Source organism: Hoplias malabaricus, chromosome 6 (assembly GCF_029633855.1).
Source record: "Hoplias malabaricus isolate fHopMal1 chromosome 6, fHopMal1.hap1, whole genome shotgun sequence".
NCBI lineage: Eukaryota > Metazoa > Chordata > Actinopteri > Characiformes > Erythrinidae > Hoplias > Hoplias malabaricus.
Genome location: NC_089805.1, coordinates 33631476 through 33652633, shown reverse-complemented (window position 1 = coordinate 33652633; position 21158 = coordinate 33631476). Strand labels below are relative to the sequence as shown.

Below are 21158 nucleotides of genomic sequence, written 5' to 3'. Positions count from 1 at the left end.
AACAAAATACAGAAAGTCAATGACTGCGCTTACACACAGACACCAGTAACATATCATTACTTTGAGCAGTAATCCGACGGTTCAAATGGTCATATAGACTGCATGCTCTGATGACTTAGACAGTATTAAAATCATTATCAGATTTCAAGAAATCCAATAAAGTGACTAGAGTTTTGCTTCAATTACTTTCTTTTTTAGCTGAAATGTGCCCTTCTTTTGTTATTCTACTAGAAGGAAAAAAAAATGGAACAAAGAAGAGCTAACCCAGGAAGTAAAGATTTATCATACTTTGTTGTGGTAAGTTTGTTGGCAAGCTTTCTTAAGAAAAATGTGTATTTAACAAAACAACTGATGACTTAGTGACTCATAGTTTTATCTCATTACTTATCAAACACTTACCAAAATCTAATTTTCTAAAGCCATCACATTATTTTGTATGGGTATAAATGCAAATCATAATTATAAATGGGTATAATTATGAAAAGTCTAGATTTCTGAGAATGAGTATGATGTTCTGTTTTACAGTAGCTTATTATTTAAGTATGTCTTCCAGGCCTGTTTCTCAGTCTAAATACTACGTCTGTCAGTACTGTTAATGGAAATCTGTTAATAAGCCTTTGAGACACAGACACTAATTTACACCTTATTTTAATAAGCAGAAGAAAAAGAAAAAAAAGATTTCTGGCCACAAAGCTTTTAGGGAAAAAGCCAGGCTTTCAACATCATTGCCCATTTCATTCCTCCTTCAGACACACACATGGAGTGAGAAATGCATTTGGTGCATAAGCTGCATGTTTAAGCGCATATGCCTTTACAAACCTAACACGCATGCCTTTTCAGTCTGAATGCATCCTATTAGTGTCAGAACACTGCGGAAAAACACTAGAAAGTACATTTAGCCTTCAGTGTGTCTGCCAGGAGCACAAGCTCCCATAACAGTCTCCAACTCTAGGGCTGGCACTCGTGTGAAAGAAAAATAATAAGGTTAATATACTATTTAAAAGGTAGTTTAGGGGTGTTAGAGTGTTAATACTACTTGTGTGTAACATCATACGGTTCTAATACATCATAAGCCTTTTATTACAATTTTTAGAAACTAATAATGGGCAATGGATACAGAGCCCATGTCTAGGTGGCTAATTAAATGTATACATATATAGAGTTGTGTGCATGTTTAACTATTTAGAAAGGGTCAATGTGTTTGACAGGTAGAAGTGTAGTACTATTAGCTCTGGGGAAGCATGAAGTAAATGAATGAGACTGAGGGTCAGCTTTAAAGAAAAATTTGCTGGCTCTCCTCCAGTCAAAAGCTCAGCAGTGATGCACCCCTCCACCTCTCATTCACAGTGATCTGGCCTCCCCAGAGGCTTCGCTAAGCTAATGTTTTACTTCCTGAAGCGTGCTGCCACTCGATCAATAGACTTGCTCGGCGGTTTGAGAGTCTGACGAAGAGAGAGACAGGCAAGTAGCAGCTATTACAGCACAACAACATGCACACAGCTATAAGCAGGGTGTAGGCATGCATGGAAACTATATGAAAATATGACAGTGTGAATAACTAGAACCATGATATAACTAGAACCATGATAAGAGCAGACCTCAGTACTATTCAGATAAACTACCTTCAGATGGGATTTAATTTAAGCAACTATTTGAGTTATATTTTGTCACCTGACCAAAAATGTGGATATATACACTCCGTTCAGCTGCTCACACACCTTAACATTTGATTTAATCTGAATTTTTTTATAAGCAATAAATGAGTTATTAGCACTGGCCTTAGCTTTAAGGATTTTACAGTTAACATATTCCCCATAGGGTGGCACGGTGGCGCAGCAGGTAGTGTCGCAGTCACACAGCTCCAGGGACCTGGAGGTTGTGTATTCCCACTCTGAGTGACAGTCTGTGAGAAGTTTGGTGTGTTCTCCCTGTGTGTGTGTGGGTTTCCTCCAGGTGCTCCCGTCCAAAAACACACGTTGGTAGGTGGATTGGCCACTCAAAAGTGTCCGTAGGTGTGAGTGAATGTCTTAGTGTGTGTGTGTGTTGCCCTGTGAATGACTGGTGCCCCCTCCAGGGTGTATTCCCAGGTAGGCTCGGGACGCACCGCGACCCTGAATTGGATAAGCGCTTACAGATAATGAATGAATGAATGAATGAATGAATATGTAGAGTAATACACAATACACTTGAAATGGTCTTTATATTAATGCTCTTCCTGATATGATGGAGTATTGAGTACATATGATAAACACATTATATGACGTTTTCCACAACTAGCCATTGATTTGGAAGGGAAGAAAATCATTACCAAATTCTGGTAATACATACAGTAATATGCGTGAGAAATCTGAGTGTCCCTAGTTGAATAAGAGTTTGTTTAACTTGCCTGTAAATTGGAATAAAGTAATTTCTAGACAGACCATATTTTGTCTAAACTTAATGCAAGGTTACCGTTTATTAACTGAAATGAATGAGGAAAAATTTTGTTAAAGAGTTACAGCACATTTATTTCATTTCCCCTAATATTAAACTCCGAAAACAAATCCAGAGTTTGCTGCAAAATGAGCAGAAAATCTAATGCGCCCTGGAGATTTAATTTAGAAAATCTACAAAACACTGGAACACTGGAACCCTAGGAACTTTAGCACTGGACTGAGCTTTACTGCATATCCAGGGTGTGTCTATGCATGGGGATAAATGAAAAATGTCATCGTTCAGTCGTCTAGCCATTCCAATCCCTACAACCCCATCACCTGCCATCCAATTTAATTACTGATTTAATTAATTTAACACCCCCCCTCAACAAAATAATCCAAATGTCCCCCGAAATATCATCTCCTAGTAGTGCCTCTGCTCCACCTCCCCACACATTTCCTTTCATCTCCACATGTGCACTTTGGGAAGCGATAGTGGGAATGAGCCTAGTTAGTATCCAGTGGTAATAGATGAGATGGCCCATATACTGAGGTAAAAGAAACCATCTGTGTATACACTAATGCTATATAACCACTCTGGCGTAAATATCCCACACAGCCGTTTGCTCTAAACTCTTGTTTTGCCTTTGTGCTGATGTTGCTGCTCTTTTCCTTCGCTGAGAGCTGTTTGTTTTGCTGCTGTGATTTCCCCTCCATTAGGCCTGCAGTGTGGAGGGAGGAAGGGAGGGAGGGAGGGATGGATGCTGGGGTGTGATTGTGCGGGGCCCTGGCCAGTGGTGCTGGCAGCCTGAGAGTCTGAGATGCGCTCCACCAGGGAGACAGAAAGAGGGCTGATGAGATATAACCTCTGGTTAAGAGCTAAAGAGGTTCTGCTATAGGATGATTCGTACCCACATTCTTCCCTCAGGATGATCCATCTTCTCCTCTATCCAAATCAGCAATCTCTATTTACTCTATATTAGCTCTGGTGCATTACACATTGCTCCTGCTACAGCTTTTACATTTGCTTTCTCCAAGCTTTGAAGGCCTTTTCCCCTCTGTCTCGAGACGTCTCCGGCAGCATCCCATTCTTTCAGTCACACACTCACAGGCACAGACACACACACAAAGCATGTCTGCAGACAGAACGCTCACTGCATACCAAATGTGTCCAGTGCTCTCTTGTTGTCGTTTTTGTACTCATCCTTCTACCCACACCTCTCTCTCTGTCTCTCTTTCACTTTAGGTTCTATAAGATTGTGTGTTCTGCCATTCCAGGTACTGATCTCACCCTCGCCAACCCCCCACCCCCATTCCCCCCCAACCTAAGCCCTGTGTACACTGCTAATATCTCAGCCACACATGTTGACAATGCCTCGGCTCTCTCTCGCCAATCACAGAATGGCCTTTATAATATTTGTGCCTGAGGAAATGTCGCTTGACATCTCGGTGCAAATCACCCCACATGGATCTCGCGAGCTGCTCGTAAAGAGGGAACACTTTTCAGTACGAGTAGCTCGCAGGGATGCCGAGAGTTCGAAGCCAAGACTCTTCAGACAGCTGCGAAGGCCCCTGGGCATAAAGGCATGTCTTCAAAGGTTGAGAGGAAATGTATAGAATCTGAGGCCTTTCTCTGCAAAAGACTTGTTCTTCAAGTCTCATTGGAGATGGCTGTTGTTTTCCCTAGCACACTGCCCTGATTCCATGAATTTAGATGAGGCATCCTAAGGAGTATCACAGTTCATTAGAGACCCAGCTGACAACCTACATTCCACACTCACATCAAAAAAGAATAAAAGAAAAGACAGAAGAAAAAAAAAAACAAGGTCTCACCGTCACTCCAAAGAAATTAGTTTCATTCATCACATCCAGCACCATCTTGCCCACCTCCCGGTCATCCACAGTCATATTGTGGTACATATCGTGCCGCCCCTGCTGCTTTTTGATAAGCTCCATCACACGTTTCAGGGTCTTTGCGATCACCCAGATTCCATCGTATGCGAAGCCATGGAATTTGCTGGTCTCCACTCCTTTCTGCTCCCTCTCCCTGGTGTACTCCAACTCATATTCCTGAGGTGTCTGAACACGGAAGGAAGAAACAAGAGACCTTAGAGGCAGCTGTTGCCTTGTGTACTCTGACAATGTTTAGCTAAATTAGTGATGTGGAATGGACATGTATTTGAACATAAAAAATATGAGAATGTAATTAACCCCAAATTGGTAAGACTTGGCTTTTAACTGTTTATAATTATTAAAACTATACATATCATGCTGCTATATGTATGAATTTGAAAAAAAAATACAACAAGCAAACCTTTCCAGTACCTTTTATAGAAAGTACTTAAAAATGTAAAAATGATAGAAGGGCTTTGGGATTCCATTCAGTGCAAAGAATTTGTTTTTAAATGGACATTGTGGTCAAATGACCAGTGCTTTGCAATTCTAGGCATAGGTAGGACAAGTAGGCATGGCACTTGTAGTGTTAAAAATCATTATGGATTCTTCTGTAAATGTACTGTTTAACAGAAAATAAGAATGGTAAAGGTAATACAGCCAATTTAATAATAATGGTGTTAGATCCATTTTTTACATTTTTTTCAATGTCAATGTCTCTCCATGAAAGCATGTTAACGAGCATGACTAGAGTGCTGAGTGATGGCTTAGGAGCGAGTTACTCTTTGGAAATCTGCTTATAGATACTTCTTAAGCTTGTGTTGACTTCCTGAATATAAAAAAATAATAAAAAATAGCCATTACAGTAAGGAGGGAAAATTACCAACATGGAGTCACAAGACTTCTTTCACCACATTTTAGTTTCTTATTGTAGGATTTGTACATCTACAAATAGGACAACAATATAGGTGTAGTTCATCTGGAGATGGACATGACAAAAAATGCATGCCCATATGTTAGTAAAATTACTACACTATTGTACTGCACTGCCCTGTGGAGAAATGCCACAATACATACACCAATCAAGAATTATGTTGACTACTTTAGCATATTGCAGCATTATGTCCCTGAAGCTTTGGAATTTTAAGCAGATTCTTTTGCACCACAGATTAAGGCCTTGAAGACTAAACAGTTACATATTAAAAGCCTTTGTTTGTTACATGTTCATCACACAGCACATATTTGGGATTCAGAAATAGGGCCCTGCACAGTATAAGTTTAATACCTATAACCCTTAACTATAATGTGCACCACTTGTTTCCTAACCAGAAAATAAGAATAGCACATACCCAAGGCCTTTCTATAGAAGCACTGTTCTATGTCAAATATTTATTTTATTTTGCTTTACTTTTTGCTTCACTTGGTGCTTCCCTGAGCTATATATATATATATAACAGAAATCTGTTACAAACTGTCGATGAAATCAGCTTCAGTACAGCACACACTCACCCTTCCAGAGATGCCTTTGATGCGCTTGGCACTGAGAGGCTCAAAGTCCACACTGATGTATCCCTCCATGGCGGTCAGAAGCTTCTTTGTGGTGCAGTTGGTGGAGTTAGCCTGCTCCCACCAATTGCCTTGGTACCACCCTGGGATGATCCACTGATACTTACTGCCATACATGTTGAGATTGTAGGCCTAGAGCGCACAGACGTACAGAAGGGATTTGTAGCAGAGATTCAATAAACATTTGCTTCATCTCCTAGTTGAGCTACAGAACCAGATGTATTGACTCTGTAATCTTCCGAAAGCTAACCCAGGTGCTCCCTAAAGCTGCATGTGTTTATGATACTGGCTAAAGGGTCAGTGTACTCGTCAGGTGTGTCTTAAATGCTAATAAAACATGAAGCCAGAGATACTGCAATGAAAGCCTCAGCAGAGGAAAATACTTACACAGCAGAAGACTTTAGAAGCCAGGTTTTCATCAAACTGCCCAATGATGATCCTCACATCATTGTCCTACAGACAAAGTTTAAAAACAAAGAGAGGATTCAGCTTGGCGCACTTTGCAACGGTAGGCAATAAAACATTGCAGATTTGCTGGAAAATGCTGGACAACCACTGCTGACGAGAGAAATAAGCTAATTTCTACGTCAAAGATATTGTAGACTCATTCCCATAGAGAATAGAGGGAGTACAGGACAGTGCAGAGCTGGGAAGTGTGCAGGTTCTGAAACTTGTAGGAGGGTGTTTAGCTTGGCTGGGCAGGGCTTTATTATGCTGAGGGACTCCATCCGTTACAGGGCAGACATTAATGTCAGTACTAAGAATTGTTTGATATCCAAAAGGGCCAGAGGAGAGCTCTCCATCAGAACCCCGACCACACGCTGCATGATTGAGTCGGTAAATAATTCAGCCCACTCTCCAGCATTGTTTCCACCTCGTCTGGTTCCGCATCGCAGAAGATCAATCTATCAGCAGCAGCTCGGTACGCTCCAGCTCTGCGGACACCCTTCAGACGCTCCTCACACATTCATCCACAGCAGATAGCAACCAGCCATAATCTACAGGGCATTCACGTTTAGGATGTCTGCTGCCACAGATGATGCACCGGTTCATTAAATATAACTGCATGGAGGGGCAGGACGCAGCTACATCTAATAAGATGTTTTTTGTTCTTGGATCTGTAACTGATGTATGGAGAGGATAAGAGAGGTTCTGGCTGATGCAAATTTAATGTAGCTGTTATGACAACATCACATATGAAACCCTTGAACTAATTTTCATGATATGATTATTGGTATTGATAATCATTGAAATATATACAGTAAAAATTATAATATGCTTATTAATAGTTTACACAATATGCTAAATGCATATGTGCTGCTTTGTAATGCTAATACAAGCTGATGCACAGTCTTTATGTGGTGCAGCTTGTATCCCATCAGCAGTCATCCGGACCTGGACCTGTAACTGATAAACTATAAAGAGCTGTTTAATTTTGAACAGAGTGTTTGTTTTACGTGGTCTGACTCTTCTAGTCATTACAGTTCAGGTTTAGCGCTCCAGGAAATTACCAGACTAATCGCACGCGTTTCTGCATATCACAGGTGAAGCTCAGCCAATCAGTTGTGTGCATTATGATGAGTGCTGTGACACGAATGAGTGACACACACAGGGCAGGGCTCCAGACACCGCTGTCCAGGGCCAGTGAAAATAGCTAAGGGACGTGATAAAAGCTCTTCTGGGACACTTTCAGGACGAGTGTTGTGCGAGTTAAAACTAGAAACTTTAAAAATAAGGGAACGTACACGGGTTGAAATTCTCATTACGCTGAACATGGATTCCCATCCTTTAACAAAAAGAGTCAATCAGCTTGCTGTTAACATATAAAGTCCCACCCTCCAGCAATAAGAACCAATCAGATTGCTGGTTATGTAAGACAGTGAGCCAACCGCAACAACACGTCATTAGGGACTTTAATTACATTTGCATTGATGTAATTATTGCTTTATTTGTAAATTTTACTTGAAATGGAAAAAATACGTGTTATTTAGGGTCTTTGTTTTTTATAAGATTTATAAATGTATTGAAATGTAATTTAAAGGGAAATTTGATTTGAAACTCCATCGTTAATTACATAAACTGTTGCTATAACTACAAGGCTACTTCAATATGCAGGATATGGCACTGATCACACTGCAGGTTATACATTATGTTCATGTAATAATATCATTACAAGAGTTGGTTTTGCAGTGTTGAAGAATTGTATCTGCCTGAAAGACATTCACTTTCTTGAGTAAGAAATAATGAGCCCAAAGGTGAGCTATTTAGATCTGCTTTCATATGAACTGCCAGAGCTATAAGAAACACCAGCCAAATTTATCAGAGTGCATTAATGAGCAGCTTCAGTTGGCCTCAGTGTAAATCTGGGCCACAGCCAGCACACACCAACAACACAATATAGCAAATTCAGCACAGAGCTGTGAATGGTGTGTGGCCTCAGAGTCTCGCTCAGCTTCATTCTGGCACCTTGGAGAAGCCTTCAAAAGACCCTCGCTCTCCACAATACCTCCCCAGCATCACACTGGAGCCACAGAGAACAGGAGGAGATTGGAGCTTTTGTGTGGAACGCTCCTGCTTTCCTTTTCAGGGCGCCGTGCTCGCCTCTTGGACCCCGGTGACTGGAGACCCCTTGCTGGCCCCTCCGCTAAGGACACTTGACCTCAATTCCAGCAGCTGCTCAAATGTTTCCCACTATCCTGGAGTTTTGTCAACAACTCACTCTTCCAAACCAGTCGAATAAAGCTGGTATCCATGCTGGTGCACAAAATGTTTTTTTTTCTTCACTGGCTTTATTGTTTTCACTGTCACTGAGACTTTCCCACAGTGCAGACCACAGTGGCATTGGTGGGGCCAAGTCACAACATTGTGATTTATTGATGCAGCTCATGCTGGAAAAGAGGGGTCTGACAGAAAGCTGAGGATGACTGAAGCTTTTTGTTTAAGGGGCCTCACATATTTACACCTATGAACACCTTGGCACAGCCAACCCACCAACCAGCACTTGTGTTTTATGGGAAGAATCCAGAGCACACAGAAGAAACCCAGGGACAGCATTAAACCCAATGTTCTGGGGCATTAAGGGTGTGTTCAGACTTGTAGTTTGGAAATCTTTTAGGAAAGATTGTTACATTTTAGTCCTGGTTTGGGTAGATTTCACACTGACACACAGCTGGTCTTAATGCACTTATCAGAGTTGTGTGTGTTTACCTGGAGGTAATTTTACCAACTGGAAACACAGCAAGAGGTGGTAAAACAACCCCAGAAATCCCTCCCCTGCAGAAACAGAGCAGCTTTGCTACAGAGAGCAGATGTTACGAGGTTTGTCCTCAGCTCGTTGTTTGTCTTTAAACACACGCTGTTCCCTTGTGGTGTGATTATTGTTACATATTGATACACTTGCTCAGGCGGTCTCGGGTCGCTTGTTTGGTGCGCACGGAGTTCGTAAGCGAGTATTCACACATACTCTAATGAACCATATTAACAGAGCAATTGTTCCGTTTCAATCGACCCTAAGCTGACGAGTCTGAACTCACGCTGAAATCAAAGCAGTAAAAATTCTATTTTATTGTGGATTGCTGAGCAGAACTACAGGACACGCCACACAAATTCACTCAAGGCACTTCATTTCCCATAATGCCCCAGTGACTTTCCAAAAGTTTCAGCAGCTAACACTTACAGTCAGGGCCATTTTTAAAATTTATTTATTTATTTATTTTGCACAGAGTAGTAATGGACATTCATAAATATTTAAATGTAAACCAGTCTTGAAACCGAAAGCTAATGATCGCTCACTGCTGTATGTTTTTTTTAGCTGCCTATAACAGTATAATCTACCAAATATTTATATTACACCACTATAGCAAATAGTTTGGCATTCCCCTTATATGCAAGCAGAGCTGTACAGCTGTGCCCCTCTAAATTCCGTGTTTGCCCCAGTACAACATGTGGTCTAGAGGTGCCTCTGCAGTGGCCTGAGGCAGGAACTGAACCCTCACCCTCCCACTCTGGAGCTGAGAGATAGCAACATTACCCGTAACATCATAGTTCATTTACAAAAAATCTGCCCCTAACAGTCTGCCCCAAAGCCATTGCTGTTTCTCCCAGAAGTGCTTCCCACCATCAAGTTAAATTTTAAAAAAGGGATTTCTCTCTAGTTTTTTTTAAAAAAAAGAAAAAAAATTAAAACCCGTTTTACAACTGTAGAATGTTAGCTGGCATGTTTACAACAGATGTAGCAATGCTTATAACACACAGCAATATTTATTTATTTTTGATTAGCTCGTTTTTGTGACATCAAAATGTAATTCAAAAGCTGATCTGCAGTTTCGTTTCCACATATGGACCAAAAAATTAACAGATATTTATGGCTGTAAAGCTACAACTGGCAATGCATTATTTCAGTCCTTGTATCTAGTTCACACTGTTTAGAATTAAGACAGGACAATTGCAAAATAAGCTAATACAACTCTCTCTCATTCTCTGCTCCAGCAGTTTCAAAAGTTAGCTAAACTGTTTTTATACTATTATAGCAGATCCAATCCAGCTCAGAAGCAGTGCGAGTGGTTTCCCTGTGTAATGTTCTCACTCTCTGAAGGAGGATGTCAAGGAGTAAAAAATCAGGGTCTGCTGAATTTAAAGAAACATGTCTGCGGCAGTTCTCTCCTTGAGGGAAATGGGTGCACAAAGGTACTCTGTCAATTCAGTAATAGGAGTTCTAATGGTTTCAGAGAGGAAAAAAATGCTAGGGCAATATGACTCTGCAAAAAATGGTTAGGACAGGCTGGAGAAAATGGAGCAGTTTGAACAGCAGGAGTGGTGGCCATGCTGAGGAAAACACAAAAAGAACAGACATATAGACTGATAGATAGATGTTCTCCATTTCAGCTTACACTGAAGGCTCACTCATTTTGCATCATTTGTTAATTATCAAATTATACCAAATTCCAGCCAGTCATCAGATTTCAGGCTAAAATTAAACCAGTTATTATCATTTATTGATTGATTTTCCCATTTCTCATGGTTAAAGAAGTGGGCTTGGAACCAGGGGATTGCTGGTTCCGTCCCTTTGACCGGCAGAAAAAAAATGGAGGCAGTGGCAGTAAAGAAACAATGTGGCTCACTCCCTACGTCTAGGGAACAGCTGCCTGCTCCTCCGTGTGTGTTCACTGTCATGGATGGGTTAAATGCAAAGGCACAATATTCTTGTACATTGTGCAATCACAATAAAAAGCATGTTTATAAGCATGTTGCTGTAAATAATGAACAGCAGCAGTGTAGTTCAGCACCATGGACAGTACTGAACACAGGCTATGACCTTTTTTGAAGAAGAGATTTGTGGTCTAAGTGCTTCGGTACTGCAGGCAAGTTGTTCTTGCGCTCAAAACAAATCTTTGGCTGGATGAACTCAGTGAATCGCTCAATTTCTCATACATCAAACATCTGCAAAAGGGAGCAAATCAAACTGGCCATCAATAATTGCAGCATGACCCACTGCTTACTAGAGCAGTTGCAAAGGAACACAGCTTAAAATATGACACTACAAACCTTAACCTGCCTTCTGGTGTATTTACATTTCACATATCATCAGGTCCAGAATCTGTTAAGAAGCATTCACCTTAATTAAAAAAAATTACGAATATCATGGGCGGTACATCTGAAGGAATAGGAAATATAAACAGTACTTTGTGTTGTTATTTAGGTGTGTTCTGTCATTTTGATTTCAGCATACTGGAATGGAATTTAATGCAGTAAACTCTGCATTAAAAAAAACAGTGTGAGGTGGCATGCTGTATAAAATGAAAAATGCGAAATCTATATTTAATACACTCTGAATGGGGTCTTATGAGATGCTTTTACTCAGGGAGTGATTAATGTCTGGCTCCTTACCTTTAGTTTCTTCACATTAACACAGGGGTCATTGGAGAAGCTCTCTGTGTCTGCTATCTGGATATCTGCCTTCTCAAGCTCACTGGTCAAATCATTTCGCACCTGTTTAAAATGAGAGAAAGAACATTAAAATAAGAGAGATGGTGGATGGTAAGGCAGCCAAAAACAAATCTGTCTGATTTATGTCTCAATTCGCTCTAATCTCTGGTGGATCTGACTCCAAAGACACTCTGTTCACATCTGCAGCAGCCTGAAGACTGAAAGCCTGTGGGGCCTGTTCTCCAGTGGTCCCCTGTTCTCCCACTGGGCTTTTCACAGAAGCCAGGAGTTTCCTCTGCCTCCCACAGCCATCATTTGTGCGTAATGTGAGTGTTTATGAGCAACTAACCATCTCACATACAGTAAACAAAACACCTGCGCACTACTTACGCAGGGTTCATGACTTTAATACACCTCCATTCTCATTTTTGACATCAGACAAAAATATCGAAATACCACAATAAACAAATCGAAAAGAACGCTCAAAATTCAATTGGAATAAATACCTGCTGCATTAACTGCCACTGAAAATTAAGACTTCTTTTCTTCCTTTATTTTGGAGAAAAGAGGCTTTGTTTCAGCAGTGATGATATACTACTGATGTTTATACGGCATGGTATAAAATCTTTTCAGAAAAGATTTTAGAAATCCCCTGATAGAAGCTCAGAACAACATATGCCCCCATGACAAATGGATCACAAATATTGCTCTAATAGGCAGGTTCACTCTGGATATCAGACACTGTGCTAGATTGGATTAAGATCGATCACCGGGCCTGGTCCTCCTTTCTCCTGCACTGGACTCCAGCCATAACTTTTAGTGCCTTCACAGGGCTTTCAACTTATTAGAGAAGCAGAAGTCAAAGCACGCTAACTTGAGAGATGGACTGTGAAAAGTCCCTTTCCCGTGCTTGGAGTAAAAAGCCTTGGGAACTGCACACGGAAGGCAGCAATCACATTACATTGGCTCATCCTCTGTCACAAGTAAACATGCCTCAAATGGTCAGCTCTCCTCCACAAGGGGGTCACTCTGGGTAAGCGAGGGACAAACCAGGCACGGGTCTTAAAAAGCAAATGCTACGAGTGCAAATTACAGCAGATTTATTTCAGTTAATGCTGAAAATAAATACAAGTATTTGTAAACTCACTGTTAATTATTTACTACTTGTAATTTACTTACAGTACACTGAACAATTCTGCCAAAAGTGCAAATACCAATCTTTAATAGATACCATGCTTAGGTTTTAAGCAGAAAAGGAGATTTAAGTAAGACTTGAATATGATAAAATATTTTTGTGCACTGTCTGTCTGTGCAGAAATAAATCTCTCTTTTTTTTGCCAGACATGAGACTACAAAAACGCAGAGATGTGCAGGAGTGCAGCTTCCCATTTGGAATGTGAATTAAATATAACTATAACTGTTACTTACTATGAAATTAAAGTTTTTTGTTTTGATTTTTGTTTGTTTTTATTGCTTCTGGGGCTCCCTCTAGTGTAGTTCATTTTTACAGCACCGTACTGAAATCAATGAAGAGGAGGGATGGGGTGGTTTCCTCTGATTGTTACACAGTGCAGTTCCTAGAGCTGGATGATATCGCCATCATTTTATATCACAATATATTTCTTAATTTCGGTCAATACGATATAATTCTGATATTGATATGAACAATAAAAAAACACAGAAAAACTGCCAAAAACTGAAAGCAACATGACATCACCATCAAACAAAAACCTCTTGATTTGGTCAATATTCATATTTTTAAACTAACTTTAAAACTGAGTGCAATGAACTGACTACAGCGTTATGTAATGACATCAGACAGTGACAGATGCTGTAAATAATGTCTATTGAAATATTGAAAATGTTTATAAAGATCCTATCATTGTTATTGAAACATTTTATATTGCGATATATATTGATATTGAATTATTGTCCTTCAGTGCAGAGCCCAGTATAGCAACGACAGAAGCCTTTCATTCATTCATTCATTATCTGTAAGCGCTTATCCAGTTCAGGGTCGCGGTGGGTCCAGAGCCTATCTGGAATCATTGGGCGCAAGGCAGGAATACACCCTGGAGGGGGCACCAGTCCTTCACAGGGCAACACACACACTCACACATTAACACACACATTCACACCTACGGACACTTTTGAGTCGCCAATCCACCTGCAACGTGTGTTTTTGGACTGTGGGAGGAAACCGGAGCTCCCGGAGGAAACCCACACGGACACAGGGAGAACACACCACACTCCTCACAGACAGTCACCCGGAGCGGGAATCGAACCCACAACCTCCAGGTCCCTGGAGCTGTGTGACTGTGACACTACCTGCTGCACCTTAAAAGCTGTGCATTTAAGGTAAAACTATAACGTATAAAGGAACACGTAGTGTTCCTTTAAATATATGATTACATTTGAATAGACAGAAAAAGTAAGGTAATAAAACTCAAATTCTTAGGGTTACATATGACAGCTATGAAGTGAATCCTCAGTTATTTACTTGCTCTGCAAAGAGCAACAAGCTACTTTCAAATTTGTTTTGGGATGAGAATTTCTCCACAGATTTTGGCTGTATAGTGTTATAATGAGAGCACCACCAACCTAAAAACCAGCACAGTACACAAGAGCAGAATTAGCTACATAAGTGCACAAGCAACACTTAATGAAACATGAAAAGGGACATGATGGAGACGTGAATGAATGTGAATCTGAATGACTATGACAAGGGCCAAACTGTGATGGACATAATGTTTTGGTCATGTCCAAAATGGCAGGACTTGTGGAAGGTGTACAGTGGTTAGTACCTACCAAAATATGTCCAAGAAAGGACAATTGGTGAACAGGTGACAGGGTCATGGGTGCCCGAGGATTACTGAGGCGCATGGGGAGTGAAGGGCACGCAGCACCATCTGCAGCAAGCTGCGATGCTGTGGGGATCTAACCAGATTGCACATCAGTGATGAACCTGTTGCATCAGTTGGTTCATCAGTTTTTTTTTAGTCACTAATCGTCACTATCCAGAGAGGAACACATATCTCTATTTTGTGACATTTTAGCTCATTTGAACACAGCGGTTGTCCTTCACAATGTGTAATTTCATGATGAATGGACCAATAGAAATGCTCCAAAATGAATTGAAATGAAATTTTTTACATTGACTTTCATTGAAATATCGGAGAAACGTTTTTCTTTAGACAGAAAAACACTCGCATGGTCATTGCTTGCCAACTGTTCCTGGGTCTAACTGTTCACATGGTGCCTACATCCCACCCCTTGACAGTGCCACTATGATGCAATTGTCAGTGCTTTTAAACCAGTGTAAATTCAGTGTGGAAAGTCAGTTTTTAATGAATGATTCGATGACTTAGCTGTCCTTTTAGAGGTACAGTGTCACCCTTGCGTCTTCATAAATTTATTAGCCATTTTGTGGATTCAGTAACTGATGCAAATGATTAACTCCACTATTCACACCTTCATCACAGTAAGTAGAAAGAAGTGGAAATAATGATGTTAAACACGTGTCTGCTCACCTTAGTGTGGTGCCAGACTGAGAAATGTGCACCCATGTGACCTTTCATACTGTTACTGTAAGTACGGGGAATGAATAATGTGGCTTGTTTCCCGCCGCAGTGTGAACTGTGCGCCAGACGAGCCGGGCTGCTCCACATTGTTTTGATTACTAATGTGGCGAGCACATTTGCAGCTTAATGGAGATCCAGATAATCCCCGTCTAGGTGAGCGCATGGGTGCCAGCGTGAGTGTGTGTGGGTATGTGTATGTGAGTGAGTATGTGTGGTTGCTTGGAGGTGTGTGAGAGAATACACAGAAACAACAGCCTCTGCATAAGTGGTACGGTGCCCCTGGACCCCAGGGATCCCTGCTGAGCAAATATGCGCCAGGCAACTGCCAGGTGAATGCCGAAGAGTAAAGGAGCTCCAGAGGATTACGGGATTTGGGTGCTGGTCTAAAGCTGGGGGTAGAGGAGTGTGATGTGATGAAATACATAATGCATTTACGCAGTGACCTGTCAGGTGAACCCGGCCTAAATAGAGTAAACAGGAAGCAGCGTGACTCAGGAAAAGTGAAGTGGAGCAGAGAGCTGGGTGTGAGCTGTTGCCGCTGGCTAATTTACTACAGTTACGACTATTCACGCCTTACACTCGATTACTCGAGCAAACACTACGTAACACACAGAAACCAAACATTACTGCCCCGTTACACTGTTCCTACTGTGGGCCTTTATGCCCTTCCCGTTCTTCTACTTCAAGGCAGGGCACTTATTGGAAAGAGCAGCCTGAAGTCATAGTCCAGGACTAGAAGTGCTGTATTACCTTCCAATCCAAGGAGCTCTGAGAGTCCAATCTAGAGCCTGAAGAGTGAGAGCGCAATTGTCACGTTGACTTTTCTTCCTGTGGCTCCACCTAGTGTAATTCATTTTTACAGCACTGTATTGAAATCATTGGGGAGGGTGTGGTTTCCCACCCTCCTCCAAAAGTTACATAGTGCTGTTTCTGCAGTGCTGAGCCCAGAGAGGCAATGACAGAGGCTCTACACTCCCTATTACAGGTCAGTGGAGAATCACATTCAATTTGAAGCTCTCGTTTAAAAGTTAAAATATTAGCTAATATTCCTTTAAGATCAGACTAAGCTTCAGTTGAATAGCTCTGAAGCGATTTAAAGTGTGTGTGTGTGAGAAAGAGAGAGAGAGAGAGACTGGGTGAGTGTTTAAAGCCCTTTGATGGACTGGCACACCTCTCCACGGTGTGTTTCCTGCCTTGTGCCCTGTTATTCCAGGTTGACTCTGGACCAAATGCAACCCAATCAGGATGAATCAGTGAACACCAAAGTTTGTGTTCAGATCCAAGCAAAAACACACGTCACCCATTCTTTTGGAACCACCCTGGGAATGAAACTAAATAGCGAACTATGTGTACAGTCTCACTCATAATAACTACCCATCTTTGCTTTAGAGAACACATTTACTCCCCAGAGAACCCACCAATACAAGCTACCCCTCAGTAACTGTGGCTCAGCTCTGTGATAAATGTCTGCTTGTGCTCTGTTGGTGTATCACTATTTTAGCATGTAGCATGTCCCCTGTGTATCCCATTCAGCCTGGCCTGGCCTGCCTGGTCTTCAGCTGATCTGAGCTCTGTCCTACAAGATTCACACACAGAGAACACTGAGATGTCAGGTGGTGTGTGTGCGTGTGTGTGTGTGTGTCAGAAAGATGTGCTTTCTCTCTAACAGGGCTATGAGGGCAGGCAGAGGACAGTAGCCACTGACACTGCACACTACTGACAAATGTCAGCTCTGCTCTATAAACACAGACATCCTGTAATGTTCACCTGCTGAGATACTACATGCATGTGGATGAGAGACCATGTGGAGAGGTCATTTTGTTGTATTGTAATATTTCTACAGCCCACCTACATTTATTTGTAACATTGTCACAAAATTTACAGAGGAAAAAAAGTCTAAAATTTAAATTTAAATTTCTGATTGGCTTGGATTGTGCCTCCCTCAAACAGCTCAGGTCTAAACAGAATCATCAGCCACTGCTTTTAGTTGTGTGGACTGAATGGATAGAGTTACCTCCCACCAACCAGAAACAGCACAACATGTATTTGTCTTCCCTACAATATATGCTCTAATAATAAACATTACTGACTGCATCTGAGATGTGAAAATATTAGAGTTATGGGCTGGAGATTGAGAAACAGACAATTCTAATGATCCATGCTTTATGCCAGTGAAATAATCCAAATGACGAATGTTTATTTTCTTAGATGTGTCAAGGTTTAGAAGGATATCCCTACTGTACCTTAGTAAACAAAGAATTTACCGGTGAGTGTTAGATGGCACAGTGTTTCTTTGAAATGTTTAGTTATACATTTTCTCATGTTTTACTTCATTATATTTTAAGGTGAATATATATATTAGGGCTGTTCGAAGTTAACGCAATAATAACAATCTAAATTTAACGCAAAAAAAAAAGTTCATGTTGAGCCTTGACCGAGCGTGGCATCTCCCATTAAGAGAAGAGGAGTAAGTGAGTGATGGAGAAAGGTCTGTTAAACGAGAAGTTCCATTTGAAAAGTTTTCCCAGATGGCTCACTTGAAAAAGAAAAGGCGAGCTGCGTTGTCCTGTCCTTAAAAGTGTCCGTAGGTGTGAGTGTGTGAGTGAATGTGTGTGTGTGTGTCTTGCCCTGTGAAGGACTGGTGCCCCCTCCAGGGTGTATTCCCACCTTGCGCCCCATGATTCCAGGTAGGCTCTGGACCCACTGCGACCTTGAACTGGATAAGCGCTTACAGACAATGAATGAATGAATGAATATCTGAAATGAGACTGTAGTATGTGACTACATGTCTTATATAGACCACCTCTCTCTAATCTATTACAAATCCCATTGTGTTTTGTAGGTTCAGTATTACTGCCTAGTATGTGAGTGAATAAAACTCCCTTACAGTTTTCTCTTGTCCCAGCAGTTTTTAACATAAAGTACATTTAGCATAAAATGTTTTCACCAGTTTAATTTTAACGGCACTTAAAAATCCTTATTTTCAACATTTACACAGATTAAAAGAATTGCGATTAACTATAAGATTAATCAGGATTAAATTTATACACACACACACACACACACACACACACACACACACACACATACACGTGTGTTTCATATTTCATTTTTGAAAGCATTGTGATTTAATGAAAGAAATTCCGCACCTGAATAAGATACATTATCATCACCAAGAGGACTCTCCTTCACAATAGCTCACCCTCAGCGATTTGCAGCTTGGGAACATCAGTGAATGACAAAATTCATCCTGTGGCCTTTGAACTGTCTTTCTCGTGGTGATTTATGAGCGTCGTGGACAGATAACAGCGATTGTGCTGCTTGAAAGGTTGTCGTTTTTTCTGCGACTCCATGCTGACAGATCTCCTCACGTACCATCCAATATTCATCTCAGTGACCTTGAAACAAATCCCTGCGAGTAGATCATGACTGTGATAGGAGGACTTGCAGCTCGTGAGGGTGCATACTTAAGTCCTTAATGAAGACTTCCAGCTATGGCAAAATGGCGAAAATTTACTCAGTGTCAATTCTAACCTTGTTTTCATTACATTCACTTCCTCTGCCAGCCTTGCAGGAGATCCCTGTTATATTAGGACACACAGACACACACACACAGGTACTAAAACCCCTCAACCCACTACTCAGAGGCAGAGGAAACAACGTAAACAACTGTGCAGACAAGCTAGATCAATAGTACTCGCTTTTGCTCTTCAGAAAGCATAACCACTCAGATCTAGACAAGACGTTACAGTTTCCTGTCTCCACAGATAAGAGCCCTACGCCAAAAGCAATCAAATAAGACGAGAGGCCCAACAGCTACTGGACTCACTGTTTGTCTGAGCAGAGTGAGAAGGACAACAGAGTGACCTTTATTTGCGTTTGATTTTGTGTTGCACTAGTCCCAATGGACAAACATAGCCATGTTTATGCGGATGGCTGCCGGAGAGGCCTGTGAAGGCTGGGTAAAAACAAGTGAGAACTAAAGCTAGGTTTATCACATTCACTGAGATTTTTTGGGAGATTTCTATCCATCCATTATCTGTAACCGCTTATCCAATTTAGGGTCGCGGGGGGTCCAGAGCCTACCTGGAATCATCGGGCGCAAGGCGGGAATACACCCTGGAGGGGACGCCAGTCCTTCACAGAGCAACACAGACACACACACATTCACTCACACACTCACACCTACGGACACTTTCGAGTTGCCAATCCACCTGCAACGTGTGTTTTTGGACTGTGGGAGGAAACCAGAGCACCCGGAGGAAACCCACGCGGACACGGGGAGAACACACCAACTCCTCACAGACAGTCACCCGGAGCTGGAATCGAACCCACAACCTCCAGGCCCCTGGAGCTGTGTGACTGCGACACTACCTGCTGCGCCACCGTGCCGCCCGGGAGATTTCTAATTAAAAATAAAATGATAGACATCACTTCACTCAAAAAAACTGTCACTGTGGTGGTACCTTTTGCTCCCATTGCTCTCAAGGAAACATGATGAATGGACCAATAAAAATGTTACAAAATTGATTAGAATTAAATATTTTACATTGGTTTCCACTGTAAGGCAAGATGTTTTTTTTTTCCTCCTGTAAAGTTACTATATTAAAGATACATGTTGTTCATTGGACAGTGACAAACTGGATTTTAAAACCACTGTTGCACCTTTAAATGTATATTTACATTGTTTGTAGCTTTAGTGACCAATATTGTACCTGTACACTATTTTTGTCTGAGGATATATGATCATGTATTATTAGGACTTCAGGGTCAGGGGTCCCCAGTTACTTTTCCTCAATCACAAAGGCAAGGGCCAGTGTGTCATTCTCATACTATCTCTAGTTTTTCTTGAGGCGTAAATATTTTTATTACGATGACTGTGACTGTTATTACGTCTATGTATATAGGTAGGCCTAACTAACTAAAGTTATTTGATTTTACTCACCATTCAATGAGAGAAGTGACAGTATGTTGAAACCTGAAATTGGGACGGGGCTCATTGACTGATTAGCTTTTTTCAGTCAATCTGGGTTTTTACATCTCACTCTGGCTGTTTCTTAAAACAAAGTACTTCAAGTTGTACAAACTTATTGAGCCCGACTCGTAGGTCCAAAGTTCTGAGGACTGGAGGATGCCGTACTTGATGAGACACTGTCTCAGTGGCGGGAAAAGCCATCATGCTGAGGTTGAGCAAAATGCATTCTGAGATATCTGACTCTCTCAAGTCTAAAGGAATCTTGTCCAAGTGCATCCTCGATAATACGGGTGGAGCAAGAACACATCCGGGTGTTTGGCCGCTAATTGGCTAGATGTGGGTTTTTTTTTTTTTTTTTTTTAACAGAATAGGACTTGGGCTGCGACTGATGACGTTTCCCAAGAACATAAGAATGAAAGAACACACAAGAATGTTATTGAGTACTAAATATTGAGTAGCAGCTTCAGCCTTGTGAAATGGGTGTGGCTGAGTGTGAGGCCAGCAGTCAACAGTTTCACATCTGAAGAGCGCTGGTATTCTAGCGGTAGCAGGGACAGGGAATTTCTGTCTTTTGGAGGACCCTGGCTTAGATAAAGTCTGGCTGACCTTGCAGCCCTCTGTCTGGCTGTTATTAGTCCTGACAGTCTTTGTGAGCGGGATACTCCACATAAGTTAATCCAAAACTTCTCAGCTTCAAGAGTGAACTGGAAGCATCTGAGCATTTAAATGATCAGGTTGGCACATGTCAAGTTTTCTACGCTCCTCAGTAACACTGTCCCACCATCTAAATGTCTCCTTCAGAAG

At 41.3% G+C, this 21158-nt stretch overlaps 1 protein-coding gene across 1 annotated transcript in view; it reads right to left on the bottom strand.

The window, feature by feature from the left end:
• Nucleotides 1-21158, bottom strand: part of gabbr2 (gamma-aminobutyric acid (GABA) B receptor, 2) — a 229682-nt gene that overhangs the window by 79632 nt on the left and 128892 nt on the right. Inside the window, exons 4-7 of the mRNA XM_066675912.1 lie at nt 11760-11861; nt 6261-6326; nt 5817-6005; nt 4248-4493 (exon numbers count right to left, since the gene is read on the bottom strand). Coding sequence (XP_066532009.1) covers nt 4248-4493; nt 5817-6005; nt 6261-6326; nt 11760-11861 — 603 coding nt within the window. The remainder of the gene's footprint in view (nt 1-4247; nt 4494-5816; nt 6006-6260; nt 6327-11759; nt 11862-21158) is intronic.